General features: G+C 38.8%; 2 protein-coding genes across 2 annotated transcripts; one reads left to right on the top strand and one right to left on the bottom strand.

The window, feature by feature from the left end:
• Positions 1 to 1,654: 1,654 nt before the first annotated feature.
• On the bottom strand, positions 1,655 to 2,230 carry LOC143888603 (uncharacterized). Its single transcript, XM_077393044.1, has one exon. It carries the CDS (start codon positions 2,228 to 2,230, stop codon positions 1,655 to 1,657), a length of 576 nt encoding a protein of 191 aa, XP_077249159.1.
• Positions 2,231 to 22,429: 20,199 nt separating this feature from the next.
• Positions 22,430 to 22,738, top strand: LOC143888602 (uncharacterized). The gene has a single exon (XM_077393043.1). The coding sequence runs from the start codon at positions 22,430 to 22,432 to the stop codon at positions 22,736 to 22,738; it is 309 nt and encodes a 102-aa protein (XP_077249158.1).
• Positions 22,739 to 27,172: the final 4,434 nt, after the last annotated feature.

Below are 27,172 nucleotides of genomic sequence, written 5' to 3'. Positions count from 1 at the left end.
AAAGAACATACCGACCTCTATAACAGCATCCAAATAGGTTGACAAAAAATTCTTGCAATTAAAGAAATCTGAGTACCTCTGAACTTGTGCAAGTCTAGTAGTGGTTGCCTCTCATCCAGTGGCTGTTCCAGAGGGGCAATTGGAGAGGAACCACTCAGGCTGAATCCTCACACAGTCTGGGCTAATTGGCTATCGGTGTTCTCTGTACCTTACAATCTAATTTCAAGCTCAATGCATATCAATCAACAGCGCTGTTCCTCCCTGTGTTTTGCTTCAATTTCAACAAGGAATTTGGTCGAATTTAATTCTCTGTAAGAGATAATGAATCTCCAAGCAAGTTGTTTCTGCCTGCAATGTTAGACCAGCAATGTTTGCTGAAACCTCACTTTCTTCTGTATGCAATACATTTGGAAATGCACCTAGGCAACGGACATCAAGTACATGCACTTGGATCTAATGGAGTTCTTCAGCAACAATTTGCTTTTGCAAGCAATCTTTGATTCTGGCACCGACTACAGCCTCCAATGATAGTAAAATTTATGTTTGCTGCCTGTTTTTTTTTTTCTCCTTATTTTTTTAAAGATGAATGTGAAGGCTACTCCTTGTAAAATTTGAACTCAGTTTGCAGAATTTAAAGTCTCCTTGTAAGCCTTAGCTAGAAACATACCTCCATATAAGTCCATGACAAATATAACACCTTTTCTAGTCAAGGTGCCAAGCGTATGCCTAACATACAGGACCAAGTCCTTATGCCTTTGTGGATTGAATTTTAATAAAGTAAAACTCAGGTCTCTAATACAAATCTTGAGCACCACTAATGGGCAGCAACTTCACATAAAACAGCTTGATAGTGGAAGCTTTGGGCCATGGATTCTAAGTAGAGATTGGCCTTAGCTACAATTGTCACTCACATCAATATTACTTGCCAACAGGTAGTATCAAACACTATCAAGAACAGCTTTGCTAATCCCAATATATTCAAATCAACTTGACTATTAATCAAATCTACTTGTAACACTATTTTCAAGCAGAAACAAGTGGCGACCGTCAATAAAAACTGTTGGCAACTGTGAAGGATGTGTAGTGATTAATCGCCCAATTTTTCAAGCCAAAAACAACACATTTTCATGCGCAACAGTACAAATCTCAACCGGACAAAGTTTGACCAGTTCTGCCTAGCTTCCTCCTTTTCTTCTCTTAGAAATTTGATGGTAAATATTGTAGAAAGGGACATTTCAACAACTTCATTGCTACTTCAAGGTGTAGTTGTTGTCCTTCTTTGAAACATTTCCACAAACACTCATTCTCCAGCTCACGTTTGAGCAGTTTTCAAGTTGCATGCAATGGCTTCTCAATGGGAGAATTAGTCTGAAACACAACACCTTCTAACCCTCCAAGATGAAAACTCCATTCCAGGACCACATTGTGAGATAAACTTGTTCAAAAAAATGAAAGACTTAGCTTTTTTTTTTTTTTTTTTTAACCCGGAACAGATTGCGGCCCCGGGGAGGACCTCAGAATATTATATAGAAATTGCAAAATTACAAGAAGAGGGCTAATCGACTCGCCTCTAAATTAGAAACCAAAAGGAGAAAAACCAAAAAAAAAAACAACACATTCCCTTAATACCGCCCACCACCTAGGTCACCCTCGACTAGAGATAAGGAAGACCTAAGGCATCACATCTTGCAGCCTCACGGGCCGTGGTTGGCATTTCTGACCAGCCTTGATAAATTCGGTTCGATTTGGTAATAACTGCTTCATTTGCGAGAGCGTCCGCAACTTTATTGCCTTCTCTGAATTGGTGTTGATGGGAGAGGCAAAGTTGATCCATGAGTAACATCATCTCCGTCCAGAAAGAGGAGATGAACCACGGGTAACTCTCTTTCTTTGCAATGAGATCCATCATCACCTTGCTATCCGATTCTACAATGAGGTTCACTATTCCGAAAGCTTTGCATAGCCTAAGACCGTCCAAGAGCGCCCTTGCTTCTGCCACCATGTTGGTGGATATCCCATAGAAATAGGCGAAGGCAAAGATAACTTTTGCTTTAGAGTCGCGCATGACTCCGCCGCCTCCTGATTCTCCCGGGTTTCCCTTTGATGCCCCGTCGATGTTAAGCTTAAAAAGACCACACACAGGTCTTTCCCACCAAATCCAGATTTCCCTGCTAATTTTTTTATTCCGGACGTCAATCTTCAAATCCTCTAAAGCAATCCGCTCCAGCATGCTGATTTCTTTCTAGAATTTTTGGCTAGTTCTCACTGCTCTTAAATCACTCACAACTTTCTCTAATGAAAGACTTAGCTTAGATCTGATCATGGCTTCCAAACAACAGAGTCAAATCCATGAACTCTGATTTGAAATGAAGAATGTATCGAAAACCTCCAGAAGCATGCAAAAAATAGATGGTCCAAAACTTGCGAACAAAAGATGCTGATCTTTTTTGCTTCTTCACAGGTGATGGGGAAGTATTGATACAGGAGAGAAATTCTAGCCACAATCTAAGCTAAAAGTGGATTTCAATAGTGAATCATATAGAAATTTACCAAATCAGATCTGATCGATTGGCTTCAAATTGCTGCAAATGTTGTTCAAATCCTGCTCTTCCGCTCCAAGACCGGCTGTAATTTCAACAGCTAAGCTCTGATACCAAATTGACGTAGATCGATTCGGAAACGTTCTTCAACGATCTTCAGCTCGGATCAAGTCTGTAATTTTTTTTATTTTGAGAAGATAGGGATCTTGATCTTTACTACAAGCGTGGGGATACAAGAGATTGGATCAAGCATGGAATCAGAGAAAAAAAAAAAAACTCTTGCCTTCAACAAGAAAATAGATGGGAGAAATGAAAGAAAAGCTACATTCAATACCTTGCTACTCCATTATCTCAAGAAAAGAAATGAAGATACAACCAAGGGAGAAAATCCCCACCAAAGCACAAATCATCAAAAACTAAATGAGAGAGAGGAAAGAAGGGGCTTTATAACATGAGGAAAATGATTGTGAGCTTGAAACTCATATAGCTTTTATGAGCTTGAGGGCCCAAACACATGGGGCCCACATTGTTAGGATGATCCAAAGCATTCATTTGAAAGGCCCTTACATAGATAGGGTGTATACAAAAAATCAGCTCCATAGGATCATCCTAACCAGTCCAAAAGTGGAGGGCAAAATGGACAGACACCGTTTGCCACAAATCTGCCCATTTTTGCCCTCCGATTTTGGAGGGGTTAGGATGATCCAATGGAGCTGATTTTTGGTACACACCCTATCTATAATGGGGCCTTGCAAATGAATGGTTTGGATCACCACAAAAAAGGTGGGACCCATGTGTTTGGGCCCTCAAGCTCATATAAGCTATATGAGCTTCAAGCTCACAATCATTTTCCTCTTATAACATAGCCCTAATACAACATTGCATCCCTCAACTACCCCTAATGTTGTAAAATGACATTTAAAAGAAATAAAGCCACTAAAATAACAACACCAAACACTATATAAGCAAGGGGCCAAATAAAGGAAACTCTACTCTAAAGGAGCCATGTGGGCCAATGTCAAATGCCAAGGGGATGCTCCTGCATCAACGGATTATAATTTTATTTTTTATTTTTTGAAAAGTGACATATTTTATTGATATTATAAAAACAATGGGGACCAGGAGTCCCAGCTTGTATTACAAAATATCATGTGAAGGGTAGAAGGGACATGAAAGCAAAACAAGAGACAGAAACACAACTCATTCTTTCCTCCTTAAATCCATGAAGGGCGCCTAGCTACCACCGCACCCCATTACCGCTCCCACCCAGGGGGAACCGCATCTCTCCAGCTCTTCCAGAGTGTGTTGGAGGTGGGAAACAGGCAAACCTATGAGGGCGGAATCCAGATTTCTTTCCAAAAAACCAGGGCTTTTCCGGATCATGATCTTTTCTTCTCTGTGTCTAATAGTGAAATTCCAAGGGTAGGCTCGAGTACTTACTCTAATGGCAACTAATGAGGAGTGAACAATTAGGTTCCTAACAAGTTTTAATCTTTTGAAAACTCAAACCCAATTTTGAAGATTAAGAGATCAAAAAATAAAAATTAAGCTCACAAGTTAAATCCTAAGTGCAATAAAAGAAAGATAAGAGATAAGAGAGATTGCACCCGAGATTTAAAGTGGTTCGGTCCTCCAACGCGAGGCCTACTCCACTCCACCAACCAAACCCGTTGATGGCTTCACTATTTGATCTTCTTAACTTCGGCGAAGATCAATGCCGATTACAATTTCGATCGCCTTTAACCTTGGTGGCAATCTTCACCATGGAGAGTGGGCTCCGATTCTCCGACCACTCGTCCGAATACAATGTTCTTGAATAAGAAGGAAAGAACAAAAAATCCCTCACAAGGGTTTACAAGATTTGTAGAAGATGTACAAATTGAGCCTATGATCCAAATCCTAATCTTAGAGGATGAGAGGCATAAACAACCTTTGATTCACTCTTCGGATATACCAATAGGTTTTTAGAGTGTTAGGACACATTAATGGGAAGTTGGAAATACCCATATATATAGAAAAACCAAATATGACCGTTTGAGGGCATAGTGGTAATTTCTGCAAAAATCCCCAACGGCTATAATTCTTCCCGTTGTAGTGGTCTCGGAGTTTCGAGAATTTCTCTCGGAGTTCCGGGAATACAAACAGAAGATGAAAAAATTCTACTGGACCAAATCTTGGAGCTCCGAGGATTTTCTCGGAGTTCCGAGAAGCCTATCAGCAGCAGATTTTCAATTCTGTTTCTTGGGCTTCCAACTTTACACCAAGTTGGGATTGTTATGAGGGCTCCAAATTATTGGAACACCACAAGGACAATCTCTTAAACATTTTAGGGTGTGTGTGATTAACTTTATTTATGCCTCTAAAATCTAAACTAAGATTAGATCGTATACATTCTAAAATGACTTTGATCTTCAATGGCGATTCTCCAACTCTTCAATCGTCTTGGATCTTCGATGTCTTTGGCCTTCCGAATGTGGTCCAATGAGAGCTTCTTGGCCTCAATCAAAGCAATCTTGTTATAACACTATTATGATCTACAACTTAGACATTCAAACACATTAGTGATATAAAATCACTTGTGTATTAGAATCATCAAAATAAGATAGGAATGCCAAGGTGGGAACCATTGGGCTTACAATCTCTCCCTTTTTGATGATGACAAGCACAAGAGATTTTCCAATTAAAAGCACACATATATTTCCTTACACTAGATTTCTCTCCCCCTTTGGCATCTATCAAAAAGATGGGGTAAAAGAAAATTAAAGGGATAAAATTTTCAAATTCAAGCTCCCCCTTTTTCAAGGAAAAAAACAAACAAATCACTCCCCCTATTTAGAGTTTTTATTCAACACAAGAGGGGGTATTTAAATAGTCATAAAAAATATTCAATTTGAAGAACAAGCCTCTAATCTAAGCACATATGAAGAGAATCATATGGGGGCTTTGGGGACCCAAGCTTTCTTGGTTCCACCACAATCCCTAATTTTAGATGCACATTGGAATTGGTAATGACCATTGATTCCACAATAATGGCATCTAACATGAGGGTTAGATAGACTAGTCCTATCATAAAAAGCATGATTAGGTCTATCACTAGCATTCTTTAAGATTATGTCAATAATTTTATCACCATTTAGGAATCCATGGAGACAAAATCTTAATCTTTCATTCTAATTAAGAAGATGGGTTATTTGATTTAGAAAATCATTAGTGTCATCTTCAGAAGATTTGGAAGAGCTTGCTACATCTTGAAGTTTTGCAATTTGGCAAGTTTTCTCATCCAAACAACCCTTAAGGGTTTCAATCTTAAGTTTAAAAGTTTCAAGTTGTGCTTGAGATTTTGATATGGAAGAAGAAGATTCATTTTTCAAAAATTCAAGTTCATTTTCTAATTTTGAAATAGATTTTTTTTAACTTTATTTTTAGAAATTTGAGAATGCAAGGTTATGCACAATTCATCATAAGATATTTTGTCACTATCACTACTTGATGAATTACAAGAGGGGATAGAATTTACCTCATCTTCATGGGTGAATGCCATGAAGCAAAGATCATCTTTATTAGCTTCCCCTTCGCTTGAGCTTTTGCCCGACGTGCTTGACGCATCCCAAGCGGCGACAAGACCCTTGTTCTTCTTCCAATCCTTCTTCTTTCCCTTGTACTTTGAGGAAGATGAGTTGAGAAGAGGGCACTCCGGTCTTTTGTGACCCGTCTTCTTGCAATTGTAACATCTTACAACTCCCTCAACTTCATTTTCTTCTTTCTTCTTCTTTTTATCCTTTTTATGCTTCTTTCTCCATAAGCTTTTAAATTTTCTTAAAGCTTCTTATTCATCACTATCCGCCTCACTTGAGGATGATGAGTCCGCTTTCACCTTGAGTGCTAAGGATCTACTCTCTTTTTCTTTCTCTTTTGGCTTCTTCTCCTCTTGTCAGCTAGTGAGGAGCATCTCATGAGTGATAAGAGATCCTACAAGCTCCTCCATGGTTAGCGCCTTGAGATCCTTTGATTCTTGTATGGCGGTTACTTTTGGATCCCAATGTGGAGGAAGTGACCTAAGCAACTTACTCACAAGCTCATCAGTAGGATAAGATTTACCAAGATTAGCTAATTCATTTGAAATTTTAGAAAATCGGGTATACATTTCGGAAATCCTTTCATTTTGACCCATTCTAAACATTTCATATTTGCTCTTTAACAAGTTTATTTTGGAATCCTTGACTTGTGATATTCCCTCGTGGGTAACGGCAAGAGTATCCCAAATAACCTTGATGGAATAAAAAAGAGCTACTCTATTAAACTCCTCCGTAGATAAGACGCAAAACAAAGAGTTTATAGCTTTGTAATTTAAATTTGCATGCCTTTTCTCTATAACATTCCATTCTTCAAATGGTTTGGAAGGCAACGAGTATCCATTTTCAACAATGTGCCAAAGCTCAACATCTATCGAAAGAAGATAGATGCGCATCCTTGTCTTCCAATGTCCATAGTTGGACCCATCAAAGAAAGGAGGTTTAGTTGTGGAATGGCCTTCCGGAAGTCCGATTCCATTTATATTTGCCATTTCACAATTATAAAGTTGCCAAAGATCTTATGATCTTTCCCTTGTTAAAATTTTAAAAAATATTTACCAAAGATTTTAAGAAAAGAAAATCTTTTAAGAGCCAAGGCTCTGATACCATGTGAAATTCCAAGGGTAGGCTCGCGTACTTACTCTAATGGCAACTAATGAGGAGTGAACAATTAGGTTCCTAATAAGTTTTATTATTTTGAAAACTCAAACCCAATTTTGAAGATTAAGAGATCAAAAAGTAAAAATTAAGCTCACAAGTTAAATCCTAAGTGCAATAAAAGAAAGACAAGAGATAAGAGAGATTGCACCCGAGATTTAAAGTGGTTCGGTCCTCCAACGCGAGGCCTACTCCACTCCACCAATCAAACCCGTTGATGGCTTCACTATTTGATCTTCTTAACTTCGGCGAAGATCAATGCCGATTACAATTCCGATCGCCTTTAACCTTGGTGGCAATCTTCACCACGGAGAGTGGGCTCCGCTTCTCCGAACACTCGTCCAAATACAATGTTCTTGAATAAGAAGGAAAGAACAAAAAATCCCTCACAAGGGTTTACAAGATTTGTAGAAGATGTACAAATTGAGCCTATGATCCAAATCCTAATCTTAGAGGATGAGAGGCATAAACAAGCTTTGATTCACTCTTAGGATATACCAATAGGTTTTTAGAGTGTTAGGATACATTAATGGGAAGCTGGAAATACCCATATATATAGAAAAACCAAATATGACCGTTTGAGGGCATAGTGGTAATTTCTGCAAAAATCCCCAACGGCTATAATTCTTCCCGTTATAGTGGTCTCGGAGTTCCGAGAATTTCTCTCGGAGTTCCGGGAATACAAACAGAAGATGGAAAAATTCTACTAGACCAAATCTCGGAGCTCCGAGAATTTTCTCGGAGTTCTAAGAAGCCTATAAGCAGCAGATTTTCAATTCTGTTTCTTGGGCTTCCAACTTTACACCAAGTTGGGATTGTTATGAGGGTTCCAAATTGTCGGAACACCACAAGGACAATCTCTTAAACATTTTAGGGTTGTGAGATTAACTTTATTTATGCCTCTAAAATCTAAACTAAGATTGGATCATATACATTCTAAAATGACTTTGATCTTCATTGGCGATTCTCCAAGTCTTCAATCATCTTGGATCTTCGATGTCTTTGGCCTTCCAAATGTGGTCCAACGAGAGCTTCTTGGCCTCAATCCAAGCAATCTTGTCATAACACCATTATGATCTACAACTTAGACATTCAAACACATTAGTGATATAAAATCACTTGTGTATTGGAATCATCAAAATAAGATAGGAATGCCAAGGTGGGAACCATTGGGCTTACAAATAGCCACCTCCCTGGTAATCTCCCAAGTACGTTTCCTCCTAGCGCTTTCCTCACTCATGAGTAACTTGAAGAAGGGGGGGTGTTTGTGCCAATGCGAGTGGGTCTCTTCCACCGGGTAAAACCACAAACACTGTAGAAAGCGAAAGGGCAATCTCTAGCATCTTGCTTAAAGATTTTCCAATATTTCCTAATCACATCCCTCGATATTTTGTTATGGGTGGGATCATTGATGGACACCCTCTCTTCTTCATAGACCATTATCCTCATCCTATGGAGGATTCTTTCCAAAACCAGAATCTCCATGAATAGCTTCCTGGTCGGACCCCCCTGGCATGAGAGAGAGTCTTGCTGCGGGATTTCTGCCTACTCAAAGGTGAAGTGAAGCTGAATCGCCCAAGATACCCTTGGAACTCGACCGTCTCTCCCAAAGACACCGAGCTTCAGGGAATAAAACATTTTCCACTATTAAGTAAAGAGGCTCCTTTGTAAAGGAGATCCTCGCTTTCTCGATATTGTAACTTTAATTGCGTCACGCGCCAAAATGGGGTGAGAAATATTACCGTAGGTGATACGTCGCATACCCCACCATCCAAAATCGATGATACCAAGCTTATACAAAATACAAAAACCTCTTTAGGCCCAATCCTCAGTAATTGGGGGAGGGCCCCACCCACAGAGAGCTAGGTGAGGGCCCACAGGTACTTAGCCAAAGGCACAGACTACTCTGGATGGGGGAAAGGGTTTGTTCAACCATCCATTTTTCTTTAATTTCCGCTTAAGGGCAAGGAGGTCAAACTTCCTAAAGCCAAGGCCAGCAGGTGACAGATATTTCTGATATTTCTGACCAAAAACCTCCTTCCCCAAACCTTGGCCACCTACCGACAGTCCAATCTTGGGCAACACGCCATTACTTGATTGGACATAATTTGAATTTAGCAGGGGGCTCAACGGTACACCGGGGAGCTTATCCTGCTCCACCGGAATGTCGGGAGCCAGCGGCATTGCCGGCCTCCCCAACCCAGCAGGGATCTTTGCGGGGGGGGGGGGGATTTAGAACAACCGCCACCCTTTATGATCGGGAACTCTAGATTAACCGAGTACTCCACAAGATTCTCAATGGAAAGATTATATTTGGTTCCCGACATATTGTTTTTGCAGAGGAAACCAAGAGATGAAGAGAAAATTGGAGAAATCGTGATTTCAAGTACTGAAGAAACAACATGATACTTATCTCAAGGCATTCCACCAAGTCTTTTCTCTGGCATCTCACCGAAGATGAAGATTATGCTAGAATCACACTAGCAATACCGTAGGCATTGCACTCAGGTTCCAGACTTCGTACCTTGGAGAAGATCAAGACTTCTCACCTTGAGGATTAAGGCTTCACACCCACAAGTTTGCAAAACGGGAAAGAACAATCATTTTCATTCATTCTACCATCCATGGAATCAAAGTACCTTGAGGCTTATAATATACAACAAAAAGAAGAGAGAAAGTTCTATTACCTAAAAAGTTGTTCGATTTTAAAAATAAATGACGTTAGAAACTTATTCCCCACTTAAAATTCTTATAACACATGTGTGTTGCTTATTTAAAACAATCTTTAACTCAAAAAACTTAAGTGATTTTGATAGGAAAAAGACTGCGGTACCCCTACTACAACTTAAATGACTAAAAAGACACCCAAAAATTAAAATTTGGACGATAGAATGGTCCCGATCATACTTCCTCGCTTGAAAAGATTCGACCATGTTGAATATAATGATTAAGTTCTTCAAGGTATCTAGTTTGGAATGCTTTAAGATTGTTAGGAGAATTAGGGTTTAAGCAAGGATGCTTTATTGTTTTACAAGAAGGCATGCTTTGTTGTATTACAGAAAGATCACATCAATATGTGCGAGCACCTCAAGAGGACAATCTTCCTTGCCAGTAACTGTATCCTATGCAAGAGTGAAGAAGAATCTCTGGATCGTGTCCTATTACATTGCTCGTTCTCATTAGCTCCTCTATTTGTCTTTTAGTGGACATGGCTCAAATGGCTGAAGCCCGTTTTATTTATAGAACGGAATCCCATTTTCCTTCCAGTGCTGGAAAGAAAGAGAAGAACAATTGAATCTATGAAGAGAGAAAGAGGATGTATGGTAAAATAATAGCAGAAATCAAAACGGAATATATATTAGGGGGCACTGGGGCAGAAAGGAAGAGATTATCATGCATATGAGATTTTATATGGTGTAAGCCCTTATAGTCCTGTATTTTTTAAAAAGACTGTACAGACCATAGTATAGGATGATCCAAACAGTCCATTTGATTGGCCACAATGTAAATAGGTTGTGCCCAAAAAATCATTTCTATAGGATCATCCTAGCTCTCCGATCTATAGAGAAGCTGCATATTATGGAAATCTCTATAGATTGGAGGGCTAGGATCAGCCTATAGAAATGATTTTTGGGGAACAACCTATTAACGTTGTGTTCAATCATGGACTGTTTGGATCATCCTATGATGTGGTTCGTACAGTCCTTTTTGAAAAAATACGGGACTATAAGGGCTTACTCCATATAATTGGTGTCTGAGATGGTATGTGAGCCACTCTTCTACTTTGAACGGGATTTCACTAGCATGTTGTCATGGGGAAGGAATGCGGGCTTGGTCAGTGGAAATTGTCAAATATCATTTCCGAAACGGTCTGCAAATGGGTAAGCGGACAACATTTTTTTTAATAAAAGCTAGTCACCCTTTTTAGATAAATAAAAAATCACTTTCCATATTCAAATTCTAGCATTCCTTCTATGAACAAAATGAAAAAGCCAGATGGATATAGTGGCTCACTCACAAGCAGCTGTATCTTGTCAATGGCCCCAGCTTTATTCGTCAATGAAATTATGTGTTTTTAATATTGGAAAAAGAATCTTGATATTCATTTTTCCTTGTTTTAATATTGGCAATCCTTTGCTTTGTTTTAGACCTCCCTTTGACCTCATTACAGTTCCTAGTGTCTCAAAAATCAGCCGGGCAAATATGATCCGTCGTGCACAAATTAACGGAAAAGTAAAAACATAAACATAAGCTAAAGGATGAACACCGATATTTTACGTGGTTTGGCCAATGCCTACATGTTAGGAAATAATCCTAACGGTGGATGTGGCTTTTGCAAGATCGACGGTCAAGATCATTTGGTTAGTTAATTAGTTTTGTGAAAAGTCATTAATGAAAAGACTTTATGTGAAAAGGTATAAACGTAAAGAGACGTTTGGGGAGAGGGATCGGCGCGATGAGGAGTCGCATCTCTTCCCACAAACGCTTATAAAAAGGTACTCTTGGGTCCTATTTGTAGACAACGAATTTGTTTCCAAACTTTGAGAATCCACGCTTGAAGAGACAGGAAACCGGTCCCCATCACCGACTATTGTGTAGCAAAGAGAAACCTTAAGAGAAAGAAAAACAACATTCATGGCTTCCCGTATGTCTTTTTCTCATTTCAATTGATTCCATATTGTTATCGGTGATTTTCTCAATGTTGAATCGCTAAGATCCGTTGCCGGTGTTCATATTGTATAGAACACTATTGAAATATTCAAGAGGGGGGGTGAATTGATTTTAACACTAAATTAGCCCTTTTGAAAATTACCTATGAACCCTAATTGGAATTTTTCTTCACTTAATTAAATATTTGGTTAGTGCACATATAATTGAAAGCAAAATGAAATGCCAAACCAAAAACAATAATGAAAGTGCAAGACAAGAAAGAACACACCGATGTATAGTGGTTCGGGCAAAGCCCTACTCCACTTTTCTTAAGATCGTCCTTAAGGATTTCCACTATTGGAGACCTCCACGATGCCCGGCTCCGAGGCGGTTACACTTCCAAGGGATATTAAATGAGGATGCCCTTACACCTTTACAAAGACTCTCCTTCTCCGCCGAGTTCTAAGCGGTTGCTCTCTAGGGAATTAAAAAAAGGAATGCCCTAGCCACCTATACAAGAAGTGAAGATTGAATAGCTTAGCTTCTTCTTGAAAGCTTGATGCTCTTTGTAGATCCTTGATTGCTCTTCAATGATGGTAGTTGCAAGTGAAAGCTCTAAGTATCCCAACTCAAGAAATTTGCAAGTGCAAGGCAAGTTTGGGAAGAAAACAAAATATCAAGCACAAATAGATTGCAAGTTTTCTTTGATGCTCAAGTATGTTTTCAAAATGATCAAGAGAGAGGAAAAAATCCTCTAGATGTTGTATTTATAATCTCTCAAGAGAATATGACCGTTTGGGGGTGGAAATATCAAATTTCACAAATTAATTCAAATCCCAACGGCTATATTCTTACTTGTCGCGAGCTTCTCGGAGTTCCGAGAACCATTCTCGGAGCTCCGAGAAATTCTCGGAGCTCAGAGAAATTCTCGGAGCTCCGAGAAATTCTCGGAGCTCAGAGAAATTCTCGGAGCTCAGAGAAATTCTCGGAGTTCCGAGAAATATTCTCGGAGTTCCAAGAAAATGGCCAGAAGAACAAAATATTCTACTGGACCATTTCTCAGAGTTCCGAGAAAATGGCCAGAAGCTACTGGACCATTTCTCGGAGTTCCGAGCTCAGAGCTCCGAGAAAAATCTCGGAGTTCCGAGAAGCCTAAAAATCTGTATATTTTGAGATTTTATTTCTTGTTTGATTTTTGGCTTTTGGAACTCAACTCCTATGATAATTATGGAATGTTTATGAGGGTCCCAACATGTTGGTCCACCACATAATGATTCACTAAACTGTTGAAGATCTTTAAGTGTTGTGTGAAAACAATTTTGAAAAACACTTTGAAAACGTTTTGCCTTGACTTGAAAATCTAAAGAGAAGGGATGTACAATGATACCTATGCAACCTTCAATTCCTCTTTAGCTTTGGTCTTCAATTGATCTTCCATCTTTGTATGCTTGCTTGAGTGGTGATGTGAGCTCCACTTAGCTCCTTTGACTCTTGTTGGGTACATCTTCAAGCATGACCATGTTGTGTGTTGGTTTCTTCAATGATCAATCCTATCTTAAACACAACAATTCAAAGCAAATTGATTAGTATTCAAAAACACAATCAATTATGTTTAGAATCATCAAAACAAGATTGGAGAGTAGACCCTTGGGCTTACAATCTCCCCATTTTTGATGATGACAAACAAAATTGATTATGAGGTGTGTGTGGAGTGACATAGTAGGCAAGTGAATACTGGAACTCCCCCTCAATATATGCACACAGATAAATGATACAAGTTATAAGCATGTGGTGCATATAGTCAATTGAATAGATAATCAATTTCAAACCTTCTCCCCCTTTTGTCATCGACAAAAAGGGTGTAAAAAAAAATTTAGGAGTAGATAACTCCCCCTAAATCAATGCTTATGGTATAGAAATATATAGCCAAGTAATGCACATATACCTGTTCATGATCAAGATGTTGACAAATGTCAAATTGTTAGGTATTTTTAATTAAAGTGAAGGTACCTCTCCAACTTAGAGAACTAAGAAGGCTAAGAGTACCAATTGAGTGATTTTTAAGATTAAAAATTTGACATCTCATTCATGCAGATATTACCAAACAAAGATGATATATATAAATACTATATAGATAAGCTGATGAAAGGCACAAAGTATTTATTTGGAAATTTCTTTAACTTGATCTGCACTCCATATGTTTAAGGGACTTCGGATATAACAAATTCTATCATCACTAAGGGGTTTTGTAAAGATATCCGCTAATTGATCTTCAGTGTTGATATACTTTAAGCAAATATCCTCTTTTTGTGAGTGATCTCTAATGAAGTGGTGCCTAATCTCAATGTGTTTTGTTCTTGAGTGTTGTATGGGGTTCTTTGTTAAGCTTATAGCACTAGTATTGTCACATTGGATGAGAATATTTTCCATTTTGATTGCATAGTCCATCAATGTGCTTTTCATCCATAAGACTTGAGCACAGCAAGCTCCAGCTGCCACATATTCTGCTTCTGTTGTGGACAGAGCTACTGAATTTTGCTTCTTGCTAAACCATGAAACAAGTGATTTACCCAAGAATTGGCAAGTCCCACTAGTGCTTTTCCTATCTACTCTACATCCAGCAAAGTCTGCATCTGAATATCTGATGAGAGTGAAGGAAGATGATCTTTCATACCACAGTCCTAGACTTTTGGTTCCTCTTAAGTACTTGAAGATCTTCTTAACTGCTGATAGGTGAGACTCTTTAGGATCCGATTGAAATCAAGCACAGAGACAGACAGTAAACATAATGTCTGGTCTGCTGGCTGTCAAATAGAGCAAACTACCTATGATACCCCTATACAATTTCTGATTCACAGATTTGCCAAATTCATCCATTTCTAGCTTAGCAGTAGTACTCATGGGAATTCTTGATGTCTTACTGCTATCCATGCCATACTTCTTTAATAACTCCTTTGTATATTTTTCTTGATTTAAAAATATTCTATTTTTGTATTGTTTAATTTGGAGTCCTAAGAAATAGGTTAACTCGCCCATCATGCTCATTTCAAATTCATTTTTCATTAAAGTTGCAAATTCATCACATAATTTTTGATTGGTTGAGCCACATATGGTATCATCTACATATATCTGGACAAGGAGGATATCTTGATTTTCTCTTTTGATAAATAATATTTTATCCACCTTTCCCATCTCAAATCCTTTTTCAACCAAAAAAGTGCAAAGCCTCTCGTACCAAGCTCTAGGAGCTTGCTTTAACCCATACAAGGCTTTATCAAGTCTGAAGACATGATCTGGATGTTTGAAGTATTCAAAACTTGGAGGTTGCTCAACATACACTTCCTCCTGGATATAGCCATTTAGGAAGGCACTTTTGACATCCATTTGATATAATTTAAATCCTTTATGAGATGCATATGCCAAGAGTATCCTAATAGCCTCCATACGGGCAACAGGAGCAAATGTCTCATCATAGTCTATTCCCTCCTCCTGATTGTACCCTTGGGCTACCAGTCTAGCTTTATTTCTAGTGATAATTCAATTTTCATCCAATTTATTTCTGTACACCCATCTCGTGCCAATGACTGGATGATCACTAGGTCTAGGCACTAGCCTCCACACCTTGTTCCTTTCGAATTGACTTAACTCTTCTTGCATAGCGATCAACCAATATTCATCCTTTTCAGCTTCTTTGATGGATTTAGGTTCTAATTCGGATAGGAACGCCAAATTGTTACTCACACTACGATAGTATGATCTAGTTCTCACTGGCGATGTGGCATCACCTAAAATTTGGGATTCGGGATGATCTACCAATGTTCTCCTATCCCTAGGTAATGAGTTATCATTTTCATTTTCTACTTCCTCACTAGGTAGTGTATGACTTGTAGATGCATGAGGAGGGGCACTTAACTTAGGTAAGAGATGTTCATTAGGTTCATCCTCATCATGTGGCATTTTTTGAGGTGTTGGCTCTCTTTCATCAAATGTCACATGCATGGATTCTTCTACCACTAGGGCTCTCCTATTAAATACTCTATATGCCTTGCTATGAGAAGAATACCCTAAGAATATTCCATCATTCGACTTCCTATCAAATTTGTGTAGATTATCTTTGATGTTTAAAATGAAGCATTTACATCCAAACACTCTAAAATAGCTTATATTTGGTTTCAAGTTTTTTCAAAGCTCATATGGTGTTTTCTTAGACATTGGCCTTAAATATACCCTGTTTATGATATAGCAAGCGGTGCTAACCGCTTCCGCCCAAAAATATCTAGGGAGATCATTTTCATGCAACATTGTTCCAGCCATTTCTTGGAGAGTTCGATTCTTTCTTTCTACTACTCCATTTTGTTGAGGTGTTCTAGGTGCAGAAAAATTATGTTTTATGCCATGTTCATTACAATAAGTGTCAAAATGTACATTTTCAAATTCCGTTCCATGATCACTTCTAATGTAAGAGATAGCAATACCTCTTTCATTTTGTATTTGATTGCACAATATAAGGAAGTTTTCATAAGTTTCATCTTTGTGTGCTAGAAATATGACCCAAGTAAATCGTGAGTAGTCATCCACAACTACAAACACGTACCTCTTTCCACCTAGGCTACTAGTCTTCATTGGTCCAAAAAGATTCATATGAAGTAGCTCCAAGGGGTAGGAAGTTGAAATCATATTTTAGGTGCAAATGAGCTCTTTAATTGTTTTCCTAATTGACAAGTTCTACAAATGTGATCTTTGGTGTATTTGAACTTAGGCAATCCTCTAACAATTTCTTTTGAGGAGAGGGTCGAAATGAGATCCATTCCGGCATGACCCAACCTCCTATGCCATAGCTAAGAATCCTCACTAATGGCATTAAGACAAGTCATATTTTGGAGTCTAAGATCATCTAGTCCAATTGTGTAAATGTTATTGTCTCTAGAACCTACGATTTTACTTCTCCATCTATCTTATTTTTAACAATGCATTTATCGGGATTGAAGACAACTTCAAAACCATTATCACATAATTGACTAATGCTAATAAGATTATGGGACAAGCCATCAACAAAGAGTACATCATGTATGGGAGAGGTAGAGTTACCTATGGTGCCTTCACCTTTGACTTTTCCTTTCTTATCATCTCCAAAGGTAACTTCTCCACCATCCTTGAGTGATAGCGATGCGAATTGAGTAAGGTCTCCAGTCATGTGTCTAGAGCATCCACTATCAAGGTACCATGTGTTCCTCTTGTTGTGGCTTTTAAGGCATACCTACATATGAATAGGCAAGTGAGATCCCTTAGGTACCCAAATCTTCCTAATCTTGCTATGTTCATTTATTTTCACTTTAGAGTTCAACTTGATCTTATCTTGTTTAGCATGCAAGCAAGCTACCTTATAATGACCTTCTAGACCACAATAAAAGCAAATTTTGGTACCGCTAGAAGAAACCTTTTCAAGTTTGTTTTTATAGTTAGATATTGTGGTATTCCATTAATGTCCAAGTCCACTTTTGTCACTTGACATTCTTTGAAGATTAACAAGCTTATCCAATTTCAATTAACTATTTTCAAATTTTTCAAAAAAGTTTCTTTAGTTCATCATATTCAAATGATAGTCTACCATTTTCATGCTTTAGCTTGTTGTTTTCATTACAAAGTTCTTGTCGGTTTTCATTTAAGATTTTGATAGAAGCATTTAACTCATGAATTTTTACTTTGTATTTTTCATTTTTATCATCTAGAAATTCATGATCTTTCTTTAACCAACCAAATTCTTTTGTCATGTTAGCAAGAGAATTTTCAAGTTATGCAATTTTATCAAATTGAATTTCAAGTTCATCATTTGCATTTTGTAAGGAATCAAGAACTTCTTTTAAAACAATGACATCATTTAAAGTGTTTACCTCGTTATTGTCGTTTGTTGAGGCCATGAAGCACACATTCCTTGCCATCAAGCAATCTTCGCCATCATTTTGTTCACCTTCGCTTTCAATTTCCTCATCCCACGTGGCGGTCATTCCTTTCTTGCCTTCTTTTCTCTTGAAGCGGTTATTTGAAGTAGGTTCATTGTTGAGTGGATAATCCGGGCGAATGTGTCCAAGCTTCTTGCAACCGTAGCATCGGGGTTGAGAAGATCCATCACCAAGTTCTTCTTTCTTCTTGAATGGGGGATTTGTCCTTCTATTTCTCATGCCTCCCATGTTCCTTTGCAAGAATTTGATCCTTCTTGTTAGGAGGGCAACTTCATCTTCCATGTCTTCCTTTGCTTCTTCATTTTCACCTACATTACATGCAAAAGCAATTCCTTTTCCTTTTTCAATTTTAATTTCAATTTCGGGTGCTTTTGTTTTGAAAATCATTTCATGGGTGATCAAGGACCCTATTAGTTCATGTAGGTTCAATGTGTTCATATCCTTGGCTTCGGTGATTGCGGAGGTTTTGGATTCCCAAGACAAAGGTAGGGACCTAAGGATTTTAGTCACTAAATCTCTATTGGAAAATTGTTTTCCAAGACCCCTTAGTCAATTTACAAGATTGGTGAATCTAGTGTACATGTCGGCAATTGTTTCATCGGGTGTCATTTGAAAGAGTTCATATTGCCGAAAAAGATGGTTCATTTTAGATTCTTTGACTTGATTGGTTCCTTCATGGGTGACTTCTAAGGTATCCCAAATTTCCTTAGCCGAATTTAAATTTGATACTCTATTGAATTCTCCAGGAGATAGAGCACAAATAAGGGAATTCATAGCTTTGGCATTATAATTTGAAGCTTGTTGTTCGGCTTCGGTCCAATCATTTAGGTTTCTTGTGGGTAATATGTATTCATTATTAATGGCTCTCCACATTTGATAATCTTGGGTTAAAAAGATTTTCATTTTAGTTTTCCAAAAACCATAGTTTGTTCCATCAAAATAGGGTGGCCTAGTGTTTGAATAACCTTCATGGTGTTGAGGGTAGTTTGCCATTTTAGAATCTTTACTCTAGACCGGTTAGGGTTTTCTAAAAATTAGAGATGAGGCTTTGATACCAAATGAAATATTCAAGAGGGGGGGGTGAATTGATTTTAACACTAAATTAGCCCTTTTGAAAATTACCTATGAACCCTAATTGGAATTTTTCTTCACTTAATTAAATATTTGGTTAGTGCACATATAATTGAAAGCAAAATGAAATGCCAAACCAAAAACAATAATGAAAGTGCAAGACAAGAAAGAACACACCGATGTATAGTGGTTCGGGCAAAGCCCTACTCCACTCTTCTTAAGATCGTCCATAAGGATTTTCACTATTGGAGACCTCCACGATGCCCGGCTCCGAGGCGGTTACACTTCCAAGGGATATTAAATGAGGATGCCCTTACACCTTTACAAAGACTCTCCTTCTCTGCCGAGTTCTAAGCGGTTGCTCTCTAGGAAATTAAAAAAAGGAATGCCCTAGCCACCTATACAAGAAGTGAAGATTGAATAGCTTGGCTTCTTCTTGAAAGCTTGATGCTCTTTGTAGATCCTTGATTGCTCTTCAATTATGGTAGTTGCAAGTGAAAGCTCTAAGTATCCCAACTCAAGAAATTTGCAAGTGCAAGGCAAGTTTGGGAAGAAAACAAAATATCAAGCACAAATAGATTGCAAGTTTTCTTTGATGCTCAAGTATGTTTTCAAAATGATCAAGAGAGAGGAAAAAATCCTCTAGATGTTGTATTTATAATCTCTCAAGAGAATATGACCGTTTGGGGGTGGAAATATCAAGTTTCACAAATTAATTCAAATCCCAACGGCTATATTCTTACTTGTCGCGAGGTTCTCGAAGTTCCGAGAAATTCTCGGAGCTCCGAGAAATTCTCGGAGTTCCGAGAAATTCTCGGAGTTCCGAGAAATATTCTCGGAGTTCCGAGAAAACGGCCAAAAGAACAAAATATTCTACTTGACCATTTCTCGGAGTTCTGAGAAAATGGCCAGAAGCTACTGGACCATTTCTCGGAGTTCCAAGAGAACTCTCGGAGCTCCGAGAAAAATCTCGGAGTTCCGAGAAGCCTAAAAATCTGTATATTTTGAGATTTTATTTCTTGTTTGATTTTTGGCTTTTGGAACTCAACTCCTATGATAATTATGGAATGTTTATGAGGGTCCCAACATGTTGGTCCACCACATAATCATTCACTAAACCGTTGAAGATCTTTAAGTGTTGTGTGAAAACAATTTTGAAAAACACTTAGAAAAAGGTTTGCCTTGACTTGAAAATCTAAAGAGAAGGGATGTACAATGATACCTATGCAACCTTCAATTCCTCTTTAGCTTTGGTCTTCAATTGATCTTCCATCTTTGTATGCTCGCTTGAGTGATGATGTGAGCTTCACTTAGCTCATTTGATTCTTGTTGGGTACTTCTTCAAGCATAACCATGTTGTGTGTTGGTTTCTTCAATGATCAATCCTATCTTAAACACAACACTTCAAAGCAAATTGATTAGTATTCAAAAACACAATCAATTATGTTTAGAATCATCAAAACAAGATTGGAGAGTAGACCCTTGGGCTTACAACTATCATGTGGTATCATAGCCACGGTTTCGGCAAGAAAACGGCGAGAAAATCGCATTAAAATGGTGAAAATTGAAAGAAATAGGGTTTTTGGTATTAAAAACCTTTGTATTTTGAATGCCACTGACAAGTTACAAATCTGATCGATGATTGAGTGCCACTGAAACGTTGCTTGTGTTCTCACGAATCCAACGCAACAAACGGTTCGTCGATCCGACGTCTGGATTGTATTTGACGGCCATTTAAAGTTAAAAATTTGAGTTTTGGTAGTTTTAGGCCTTACCGGAAAACAGCGCACCGCCGGAAGACGGTTGCTCTTACTGGTGATTTTCCGGCATGTATGTGTAGTTCGTTGAGAGAGGGACCCAACGCCGTAAACGGCGCCTAAAATGGTTGAGAAATGAATTTCCTGTACTAAATCGAAATTTATTAAAAACAAGGATTTTCAGATGAAAATTTCAGATTTGTTGTCTTTTAGTGGATTGGAGACGACGGTGAATATTTTATAAAAAAAAAAATGGTAGTCACACTTCTGTTTGAAAGTGATACTCCACCTTCTTTATGATTAACTAATAAGGGCATATTTGGAATTGAACTATGAGAATGAAAAGTATTATTATAATAATAGAAGTATTATTATAATAAGAGAGTCATGTCCATTGTCTAACGTCATAGGACTGTTGTTTTTTATTAAAAACAAAATTTGAATTTGTATGTGACATATGCATGTCGTGGCTTCTATGAGGCCCACCCGACCACCCATGGGACCAACCTGCCTGACCCGAACCGGCCGGCCCGAACTGGTCCAACCACCTATTTTGGGCCGGTTCGGCCTAATTTTTGGGGATTCTCTCCCAAGTAGGACCGGTTCTTGGGGTTTTTGACCCTCCTGAACCTATTTTTGACATCGGTTTTGGGTTTTGAAACTTGGTTTTCAAAGTTACAGTATAATTTTCAAAACTTTGGATTTTTTTAATGTTTGGTTTTGAGTCAAATATTTGGTGATTCTATATAACCATCTATGGGACAAAAATTTTGACTTGAAAACACATTGGTTTTGTCAAATATACCTAAAACCTTTGTCTTTTGGTTAGTGAATTGGTTGTGTATATCTTTCAAAATCCTTATGCATTGATTTTGATATATTATGAAACTTGATTCCGTCTGGGAAACGGAATCGCTTAGGATTAGTGGTTTAAATAAAGAACAGTGTCACATATAGTGACACATTATGAACTACAAAACCACTTTAAGTTGCGTCTATTTGTCCAAGAGCAACACTCAGCCCAACGGATGACTGTTGCTTTGCACAAATATGTGGTGTGCGAGGGCTAGGCCTGGATAACTTGGTTTGGGGTTGCGCTTCTGCCCAACGGTGATGTGTACCTTAAGTATAGAGTTATTTGGCCCTAGTTAAATGTGTGTCGTGGCACGGCCCAACGGACGACCCATGATGATACGCTGGTGTCTCCCTAGAATCACATTTATGTGTTTCTGTGATTCTAGGCAATCCAACTGACTTCCTTAAAGATAAATTGACTTAAAAATGGAACCAAATGTGTAGCGTGGCATGGCCCAACGGACATCCCACGGTGACACACCGGGTGTTCCATTAAGAACACACTTATGTATTTTGTGTTTCTGTTTACTTTAGTCATTTATTTTAAAGTTGGATTACATTAAATCGTGGATTTTACTGAATAAACTCTTTTTGTGGATTTAAATGGTGTCTTAAATAGTGAGCAAAATTGTAACTGTCTGTCTTTTTCATCTACAGCATTGAACCCTAGTTCTATCTCTAGTTATTTGTCTGGGATCGAGGTTTTGAGTGGGACTAATTTCGAAAAATGGAAGGATCATATTCATATAGTCTTAGGGTGTTTGGACCTAGATTATGCACTTAGGAATGACAAACCTGAAGTGCCTTCTAATGAAAGTACTGCTGCGGATTTGGCTACCTATGAAAAATAGGAACGGTCAAACCGCATGAGCCTTATGATTATGAAAAGCACGATCTCTACCTCTATCCGAGGAGGCATTCCGGACTCAGAGGAAAATGAAGAATTTACTGCTAAAGAGTACCTACAGGCAGTAGAGGGTCAGTTTAAGGGATCGTCTAAGGCTCTTGCTAGTACACTGATGATGAAGACGATCACTATGAAGTACAATGGTAGTAGTGGTGTGAGAGAGCACATTATGCGAATGAATGACATGGCCTCCCAGCTAAAGAAAATGAACATGGAGATCTCTGAGGGTTTCCTTGTTCATTTCATCATGACATCTCTTCCTGCGTAGTTTACTCCATTTAAAATTAATTACAATACGCAGAAAGAGAAGTGGGAAATGAGTGAACTCATAGCCATGTGTGTTCAAGAAGAAGAGAGGTTGAAGACCGAGCAACCTGAAAGTGCTCATTACACCACAGAGGGAACATCGAAGGGTCACTTCAAGAAGAGAACCAAAGGAAAAGGGCTTTGGGAAAGGCAAGAAGAAGGTAGCAAATGGTTCGGCTCAGCAGGGCTTGACCGGTGGGATGAAAAGTCGCATTAGGTGCCATTTCTGTAAGAAACTTGGTCACATAAAGAAAGAGTGCTCCAAGTATGAAGAGTGGCTGCATAAGAAAGGTAATAATTCTGTTTTTGTTTGTCATGAATCTTTTCTTGTAGATGCTCCTAGAAATACCTGGTGGATAAATACAGGTTCCACTATTCACATCTCGAATTCCTTGCATGGATTTCAAGAGAGACGGAGACTCAGGAAAGGGGAGCGAACCATTAAGATGGGAAATGGAGTAGAAGCAGACGTCAAGGCTATTGGCACTTTTCGTCTTATATTAGATAGTGGCTTCATTATGTATTTGGAAGACACATTTTATGTACCTACCATGAGCAGAAACCTTATATCTGTATCTAGACTTGATTCCTCTGGATTTGAATTTAAATTTGGGAATAAAGGTTTTACATTACTCCATGATTCCAATGTTGTTGGTTCTGGTCCTCTTGTGGGCAATCTATATATGATTAATTTAGATAGCTCGTTTGCACATTCTCTGTTATCCATGCATGTGAATGAGGAAATTAGTTACCGTGGCAATAAACGGGGTTGAGTTGATGAAAACTCTTCCAGTTTGTGGCATAAGCGTTTAGGTCACATTTCCATTAGTCATTTGGAAAGACTGGTTAAGGATGGAGTTCTTCCTCCTCTTGACTTTTCTGATTTCGGGATTTGTAGGCAGTGTCTTAAAGGTAAACAAACCAAAACTAGTAAGAAGGGCGCCACTAAGAGTACCGGCCTGTTAGAAGTTATTCACACTGATATATGTGGGCCATTTCCTACTCCTGCCCAAGTGGCGAGAGATATTTCATTACCTTTATCGATGACTTTTCACGTTTTAGCTACGTCTATCTCATCAAAGAAAAGTCGGAAGCACTGGATACCTTTAAGATCTATAAGGTTGAGATTGAGTTACAACTTGACCGGAAGATTAAGGTTGTGAGGTCCGATAGAGGTGGGGAGTACTATGGCAGATATTCTGATACGGGCCGCAGTCCAGGTGCGTTCGCACTTTACTTAAAGGAGAACGGTATTGTCGCTCAGTACACGATGCCAGGTACACCTGAGCAAAATGGTGTTGCTGAGAGACGAAACCGTACTCTTATGGATATGGTGAGGAGCATGATTTGCAATTCACCATTGCCCGAGTCCTTGTGGGGAGAAGCATTGAAAACAGCCGTTCATATCCTAAACCGAGTACCGAGTAAAGCTGTGGCTAAGACCCCTTATGAGTTATGGGCCGGTAAAAAGCCTAAGCTGCATGTTTGGGGCTGTATGGCTGAAGCCAAAATATATAACCCACAGTTGAGAAAGTTAGACGCTAGGACCATCTCTTGTTACTTCATAGGTTACCCTGAACGGTCTAAGGGTTATAGGTTCTATAGTTCTACTCATAGCACCCAGATTGTAGAGACTAGATACGTTGTATTCTTAGAGGATAGTGATCTAAGTGGGAGTTTTGTGCCTAGGTCACTTACTTTTGAGGAGAACCGGGTATTTGTTCCAATACCGGTAATCCAAGAAAGAGTAGTGTCGATTCCTCCACCTGACGATATTGATGCACCAGATGGCACATTGGAGGTTTCGCCCCACATTCCTGATGCTCCAACGACGATTGTCGCTGAGCAACCTGTGCGTAGATCACAGAGAGAGAGGAGGTCAGCCATCTCAGATGACTATATTGTCTATTTAAACGAGTGTGACTACGACGGTGAAATGGATAATGATCCACTTTCATTTGGTCATGCCATAGTGACCGATCAGCTCAGTGGTTTGAAGCCATGAAGGATGAGTTGCTCTCGATGGAAAAGAACCGTGTCTGGGAACTCACCGAGTTATCTAAAGGGGTCAAGCCTGTAGGCTATAAATGGATCTTTAAGACCAAAAGAGACTCTAAGGGCGGGATTGAAAGATATAAGGCCAGACTAGTCGCTAAGGGGTTCACTCAGAAAGAGGGAATAGACTACAAAGAGACTTTCTCTCAAGTATCAAGGAAAGACTCTTTAAGGATAGTTATGGCTTTGGTGACTCATTATGACTTAGAGTTACACCAGATGGATGTGAAGACTGCATTTTTAAATGATGACCTTCATGAGGATGTCTATATGATTCAGCCTAAAGGTTTTAAGGCTGAGAGCGAAGAGCACCTAGTCTGTAGGCTTAAAAGTCAATTTACGGACTTAAGCAGGCTTCTAGGCAGTGGTATCTAAAATTTTATGACGTAGTGTCTAGTTTTGGGTTCAAGGAAAATGTTGTAGATCAATGCATATATCTTAAGATTAGTGAGAGTCGATTCATCATCCTAGTGTTATATGTTGATGATATACTACTTGCCAGTAGTAACCTGGGCATGCTGAAAGAAACAAAATAATTTCTCTCAAGGAATTTTGATATGAAAGATCTTGGTGAAGCTTCCTATGTCATAGGAATTGAGATTCATCGAGATAGGACTCGAGGATTGCTGAGATTATCTCAGAAGACCTATATAGAGAAAGTCCTTAAGAGATTCAGCATGGATAAATGCTCCCCTAGTCCTGCTCCTATAGTTAAGGGCGATATATTCAATCAGTTACAATGTCCCAGGAACGCACTGGAACGGGATGAGATGAGACATATTCCTTATGCTTCCGCTGTTGGTAGTCTCATGTATGCTCAAGTTTGTACCCGTCCAGATATTGCATTTGCAGTTGGCATGCTTGGGAGGTACCAGAGTGACCCAGGTTTGGATCACTGGAAGGCAGCCAAAAAGGTTATGTGTTACCTGCGAGGGACTTCAGATTACATGCTCACATTTAGGAGATCGGATAGCCTTGAGGTGATTGGCTATTCTGATTTCGACTTCGTTGGTTGTCGGGACACCCATCGGTCCACTTCTGGTTATATTTTTATGCTTTCAGGAGGACCTATTTCTTGGAGAAGCGTCAAACAGAGAATGACGGCTTCATCCACTATGGAGGCAGAGTTTATTTCATGTTCGAAGGCTTCGGCTCACGCCTTATGGCTGCGAAATTTTATTTCAGGGCTTCATTTGATTGATTCTATTGAGAGGCCGCTGAAACTTCTCTGTGATAATTCCGCTGCGGTTTTCTTTTCCAAGAACAAGTCTGGAGACGGCTCGAAGCATATAGATCTAAAGTATCTTGTTCTGAGGGAAAGAGTTCAGAATCAGCATGTATCTGTGGAATACATAAGCACCGCACCTATGTTGGCGGATCCCTTGACTAAAGGCTTGTCACCAAAGCTCTTCAGAGAGCATGTAGCATGCATGGGATTGGTTGACACTTTTGATAGCCTATGATAGTGGGAGTCTGCATTTGGTATTGAGATACACTGTAGTGATCACATTATATTTTATGATTCTGATATATATTATGATTATTTTCTACCGCTCCATTTCGTGCACATTTTGTAAATGGATTGTTAATAAGAGGTAGAATGTGTCAATATGACTGTTTTGGACCATGTTTACATCTTATGCATGTATACTTTTACATTCATGTTAGTAAGAATTACTAATAATATAATCATGGGGTAGGCTATTGGGTAGAGTTGGTGACCCAATGGTTACATGGTTTATTGTTGGTAGATTTTGCTAAATGGAATGTTGGATTTATTATCTAACTAATTTAAAGTTATGATCCTTATGTTTGGCTCAAAGATCTTGCTAGCCAAGTGGGAAAATGTTAGGAAATAATCCTAACGGTGGATGTGGCTTTTGCAAGATCGATGGTCAAAATCATTTGGTTAGTTAATTAGTTTTGTGAAAAGTCATTAATGAAAAGACTTTATGTGAAAAGGTATAAACGTAAAGAGACGTTTGGGGAGAGGGATCGGCGCGATGAGGAGTCGCATCTCTTCCCACAAACGCTTATAAAAAGGTACTCTTGGGTCCTATTTGCAGACAACGAATTTGTTTCCAAACTTTGAGAATCCACGCTTGAAGAGACAGGAAACCGGTCCCCATTACTGACTATTGTGTAGCAAAGAGAAACCTTAAGAGAAAGAAAAACAACATTCATGGCTTCCGGTATGTCTTTTTCTCATTTCAATTGATTCCATATTGTTATCGGTGATTTTCTCAATGTTGAATCGCTAAGATCCGTTGCCGGTGTTCATATTGTATAGAACACTATCACTACATCCACGGGGGAGTACACAATCTTCCACTATGAGAAA

Source organism: Tasmannia lanceolata, unplaced genomic scaffold (genome assembly GCF_043159265.1).
Source record: "Tasmannia lanceolata isolate RefF3 unplaced genomic scaffold, GAP_Taslan_0.1 ptg000012l, whole genome shotgun sequence".
Classification (NCBI taxonomy): Eukaryota; Viridiplantae; Streptophyta; class Magnoliopsida; order Canellales; family Winteraceae; genus Tasmannia; species Tasmannia lanceolata.
This window is presented reverse-complemented; position numbering and strand designations above follow the sequence as displayed.